Genomic DNA, 6000 nt, shown 5'->3' with positions numbered 1-6000 from the left:
TTAGAGAAGTGTGTAAGAGCTTAGAACAGTCTCAGTCAGACAGTAAATGCTCAGAAATGTTAGTGATTGTTTCCCATAGCATTATTTATATTTGAGCTAAGAAAGTTCTTTCCTATTTGCTAATTCTTTTGACTCAGCAACCCTCAAGTAGGGGTAGGGAAAAGATTTTTCTGCCAGTTTGTAGATGGAGAAATTAAGTGGATGAGGGAGTCAAGTTATATTGCACTAAAACGTAAGTATGTTTGCTTCAAGGCCTGTTCTAGATTCAGACTGGCCACCATCTCTGTCACCTGAGTGGTGTAGATTTCTCCTCCCTGATTCGTGCCTACTTTTGCTTGAAGGGCTTCTTGGTGGCACTGATTTTTTGATTCCTATCTCTAGGAAGCAAGATGAACTCATGGCAGAAGCAAAATACATACTCCAGTTCGTAACAGGCCACTCAGAGACATAGTGCCATATTTTCTGAACCAAACAAGTGGACGTATGATCCAAAAAAAAAAAAAAAAAAAGTTTTTCTATTCTGGGTGTGACAATCAAGAAATGTAATTTGGATATTGAGAGACTGGCATCCTGAGATGTTTTGATACTTTACAAAAACAATAGGACAAGATACTTAGTCAGAACTGACCTGGAAAACCTAAGACATGCTATTGTATCAATAATACAGTCTTCCCATTATAGTCTCTTTCTCTCTTTTCATAGTACAGGGATTCTAATCAGATACAGAGAAATGTTGATAAATGAAAACACAACTCACCAGACTCATCAGTACATGAAAAACATACAAGCCAAACAGAATGCTTAACTCAATGCAGATGTTTATTGGAACAAGTGTGTAGTTAGCTACAAGAACAACAGCTTCTGTTGCTAATAAAATTGGCATGATCATTACTGATAACAACATTCACAGTATGGAATCATAACTTTAGCTATAAAAACTATATTCTAGGGAGGTGGGTTTTAATTGCATGGAAGAGACCTTTGTAAGAGGTGGCTCATTTTGCAGTTGGAATGGGTTGCATTTGGAGGTAGTGAGTTTCCCATCTCCAGAAATATTCAAGAAAGAGATCATGAAGTTCGACAAGATGGAGGTAGATACTCCAACCATCTGCTTCTATGACTCTGTGAGCGACTTGAGTTTCTTGGACATTAGCAGGAGTGCAGGGGCTCATATATCTAGTAATACTGTAGATCAAGCTTAGGCTGAAGTCCCACAGCACATTTAGATATTTCCTCAGAATAAGGATGAAGTGGCTGTCGGAAGAATAAACCATAAACTGGGTCCAGCCAGAAATCAATACAGACATCCCCTGCTTTTTGAAAGTTTGCTTTACTTTATTTGCTTTTGCAAAAGACGGACATTTGTAATTATTTCACTGACCGAAAGAAATCTGAAGAGGATGTTCAGTTTTAAGAAGAAAGGTCAAAAGCAAAATTAGCGCGCACTGTTTGTTTTTCAGCGAGCTGTTATAGAGGCAACATGCACCTTGAGCAGTGAGAGTGGCCCCGCCAGTGTCTTCCCCGGAAACAACACTCATCACCTTAGCATCAAGCCTCCACAGAACTGTGTATGTGAGCATGTGGGCTTTATCTTGATTGTTTTGTGTATCAGTTAGCACGATGTATGTGAGGGTAATTGCTTCTTTGCTTTACTCCATTTGGCTTATGAAAAGTTTCTTAGGAATGTTCTTCTTTCGGGTAGAGGGGGAAACCTGTATTTGTATACAAATCCTGAGGCTATTTTAAGTCCCATCCTTGTCTGGCTTTAAGAAGAAAGGCTCTTTTAGATGTTGGTTCTGACCATAGAATCAGAACATTGGTCTACTAAACAGGTTGTTTTTGTGAGTGAAGCTAGAATAATCCGAAGAAAGCCTGAGGCGACATTTATTCTGTTCTCTTTCTACCTGGAAGACCTCCCTGCCCTACCTGTGGAAATGCCCACCCTCCTGAAGGTTCAGCTCCAGCACCATCTCCTCTGGAATGCCTTCCTGATGTCCCCTCCTCCAATGCCTTTGTGCTGCTCCAACACGTGGCACTTTGTGGGTTCATTTGATTCATGGTGGTCACTTGTGTATGTGTCAGTTCTCCCTGTTGGAGCTTGTGGAAGGTAGGAATCATGCTGCCCTCATCTCAGTAGTTTCCGGAGCAGTCTGCACAGCCTGGTAGATGGGGGCTCCCAGACAGTGCTGTGAATCAGGAAGGTAATGGTGTTTTGGAATGACTCAGGACAATTCCAAAACTTCGCATTGCAGTTCCATGGTGTATGAAATAGAGCTCCAGCTTGACAAATACCTGATGGAGTTGGGTACCGCTATCATCTTCCATTTACAGAATAAATCACAGGGCACAGAGAGGTAGAATGACTCGCTCATAGAATGAGAATCCGGCTGTGAACTGCTCTTTCTGAGCATTCAGCCCAGGTTTTATGTCCATATGTCCTCGTTCCTCACTATCTTCTTCTTTCAGCAAGAGACCCTGAATGACTCCAGCAGCCGCCATGCAGGTCGAGAAGTGAAATCTCCCATGAGGACCAATTTTGATAGAACATAAGAAAGGGACTTGGGGTTTCTGATCACTTGAAGGGCTTAAATCTCAGAGTTCTCAAGGGGATGAGATCCCTAGAAGCATGCTGAGAGAGGAGATGGCATTCTGTTTGGGAAACACTTAGGACCATTTGGGGCTAGGGTATTCAGGGTGAGAAACGAGTGACGAATCAGGGGAATGGCTGCTTGGGGCCAGCTGTGGACATAGGGAGGCAGAGTGCAGTGGCCTGAGTCTAGCCTACCTAAGCTGACCTTGTGCAGCTCAGGTTCTCAGGAAGGGAAGAAGGCTGGGGCCCAGAGCAGAGGCTCTGCTTAGGGATAAGGAAAGGTCCCTTGACAAGTACTAGTCCTCGGGAAGCAGGGTGTGGTGGACAGGGATGAGTATTGCTGAAGCAGCACTATTTTATCTGTGTCAAAACTCTATTGCAACCTAAGATGATTTCTGCCTTTTGGTTACTTTGGCTTTAACGCTTTTCATCAAGGAAAAATGGCTTCATTGGATCCTAGATTGTCAGAGCTGGGAGGGTCCTTAGGGATGAGGGAAAGGGATTTACATAATCACTCAGGGAGCTGGGGGCAGAGATAGTTCTAGAACCTGGTGTCTGGCTTCCCAAGCAACCATTCCCAGTCTCCCTCCCTGCCCTGCTTCTCACAGACACTCTCATGATTTGGTATCTAGCTCATGTCCATAAGCACATTGCTTTGGGACATGTTATACGACTAAAAACCTTGTCTCTTTTACATTTTTAGTGAGTAGGGGAAGGGACTGGGGTTGGGAAAGGTGCATGATAGTGAAGAAGTGTAGAGCATTTGGGGTAGATGAAAGAAGAGATGGTCAAGGTGGAGGGTAAGGGCACACACCAATCAGCCCTAAGACCCAGCCACGATTTGTAAGAAAACTTCACACTGACCTTCTGCTAAGTCACATTTATTGAGCACTTAGTTTATGCCAGCACTCTGCTAAGTGCTATGTATATATTAATTAATTTGATTCTTATCAGAGTCTTATGAGGTAGGTAAGGTATGTCATTTCCAAAATGTGGACCAGAAAGACACTGAGGTTCAAATAGGTGAAGTCATCTGCCCAATGTTGCAGAGCTAGTAAGTGACAGAGCCTGAATTCATCCTTGTGTTCTGATCACTCAGCTATTCTGCTTCTTTAAAAAGAGTAAAAGGGGGGCTGAGATGCCTCTATTTTTCATCAGTAATGAACAGACTGAATGAGGTGTGTGTAGGGCAAGGGTGTCTTGCATCAGATAATTATCCTCTGCTGCCGACTGACCATGGACAGACAGCGTGGGGTTGAGGAACCGAATTCAATTCTTCATTCTGGTGACGCTCTGGATCCAGCCCTTGTTGTGGTAAACGTAGGAATATACTCCATAGCGGTCTTTCTTTCCGCAGTCGTCGCCCCAGGACACTGTGCCCACCAGGTACCACTGGCCTTTCTCTTTATCCAGGGTCACCATGGGGCCTCCAGAATCACCCGCACAGGCGTCCTTCCCCCCTAGATGAAAAAGAGATACAAGTGAAAGTAACGTGTCCCCTTCCTTAACCCCAAATGCAAAGGAGCCTCCTTCTCCCCACATCTGACTTGTAGTCCAGAGAATTAGGCACGAGGGGGCGCAAGGAGACCATTTAACTCAAACGTGGGCTCCGAGCAGTTCTAGGACGGGCCTCTTCAGAGCTCGGCGATTTTAGAAACTGCAGGTTCAAGAATTTCTTGTTTCGCAGGGGAAAAGCTGCACTTGGAAAAGGGAACAATGGAAATTCCTTAGCACTCTTCTCTCTGATGCGGATTCTCCAGAGGAACCCTTCCTCTCATGATCATCTTCTCCCTCTCTGCCTCTCCCCTCCCCTCCTCTACTATTCAGCCTGCCAGACTCCAAGGGCTGCCGCTCTTCCATGACAGGGCTCTGCATCTTTCTCTGGCTGGTGGTGCCGTGTTGCATGCCAGCCTCTCGACTTACCTTCCTTCTCCCCAGCACAGATCATGTCCCTGGTCACTTTCTTCTTCAGTGGGGCATAGGCCTCTTGGCAGGTGTGTTGGTCAACAACTGGGATTTCGATCTGTAACACAAGGTCATTGTTGGTCCCCACTCCTGGCTGAGGAGTCCCTGCTGTTCTGATACCCCTAGAGCTGACTCCTACCCATATCCTTCCTGGATGGGCCTGGGTCTACCTTAGACCTGGACTCAGAAACTGCCCTCTAGTGCAGGTGAAGGAACGCTGAATGGAGAATCAGGAGATCCATGACCAGTCTCAGTTATGACCTTGCTGTGTGACCTTGGGCAAGTCATTTGCCCTTTCTGGGCCTCCGTATTCTCATCTGTAAAATGGAGATAATACTCGCCTAGCTATATTATTGCATTATTTCATTATGCTGCTTTATTTCATATACTGCAGTATTTGAAATACTGCATTATTTCAAATATGGCAACATGTGCAAAACCTATCAGTCTTCTACCCCTATTATTACTGGGTGTGGGGCCTGGGGCATGTAGCTTAATCAGTTTTTCAGAACTCTGAGACTATTTACTGATCTGAAAAATGGAAGTCACAATATTTGACATACTCATCACAAAGAATTTTACAAAGAGGAGAGGAACGAACAGATGCTTTGTAAACTACAAACAAAGCATAAATATTAGGTATTGTAGGGTTACTGCTGCTCGCCTTGTAGCAAGCATTTACTTACGTTCTCCCTCACTGCAGTATGAGTTTCTATGTCTGGGTCAGCATCTTGTACATTTCTGTCTTACATAGCTTGGAACACAGTCAGTCTGTATATATTTAAATTGAGGCAATAAAGTAATAAAATAAAAGTAAGGTATTGCGGTTATCATTGCCTTTGATTCAGCTTGGGGTTAAATGTTGGCATAGATGTCGGGAATAAAATGAGGAAACACATGCGTTTCATTCAGCCAAACCAAGAACTGAATGGGTCATATGGACTAAAAGTACAGCTCCTTGGCCTTTGCTGGGAGGGAAGCCATTCAAGTCCCTCTTGGGCCATGCCTTCCCAGATAAGTGGGGAGAAGAAATCAGGGCAGGGTGTTTGCGAGCATATATCTTCAGCAAACTGTCAAGTGCCTGAATAACCTCTATTTGTTGTTCAGGTGTCATTTAACCGTCACTTCCTCTGGGAAGCTCTCCCGAACCCCTACGACAAGGACAGATCCCCTGTTATACGTTCCAGAGCGACCTGCACTTTTCCATTGTATTTATCATGTTGATAACTACTTTCAGTCTCTCCCACTTGACTATCAGCCTGAGGAGGCCAGCATACCTTTTATCCTCCAACATACCGAGTAGCTATTACACTGACTACTACATGGGAAGCACCAAATAAACACCTTGGAGTTAATGAATGAAGGGGTGACTCATTGTTGCAAACCAAAATTTCAAAGTACATTAAAATAGCATGCATTGAAGGATTTAGAAACTGGCTGTGGCA

General features: G+C 44.2%; 1 protein-coding gene across 1 annotated transcript in view; it reads right to left on the bottom strand.

Moving 5' to 3' along the window:
• Positions 1–6000, bottom strand: part of MASP1 (MBL associated serine protease 1) — a 66519-nt gene continuing 60519 nt past the window's right edge. Inside the window, exons 15-16 of the mRNA XM_081071622.1 lie at positions 4514–4613; positions 1–4050 (exon numbers count right to left, since the gene is read on the bottom strand). Of these exons, the coding sequence (XP_080927748.1) occupies positions 3860–4050; positions 4514–4613 (291 nt within the window). The 3' untranslated portion in view covers positions 1–3859. The remainder of the gene's footprint in view (positions 4051–4513; positions 4614–6000) is intronic.

Source organism: Rhinolophus hipposideros (genome assembly GCF_964194185.1).
Source record: "Rhinolophus hipposideros genome assembly, chromosome: 2".
Taxonomy (NCBI): Eukaryota; Metazoa; Chordata; class Mammalia; order Chiroptera; family Rhinolophidae; genus Rhinolophus; species Rhinolophus hipposideros.
This window is presented reverse-complemented; position numbering and strand designations above follow the sequence as displayed.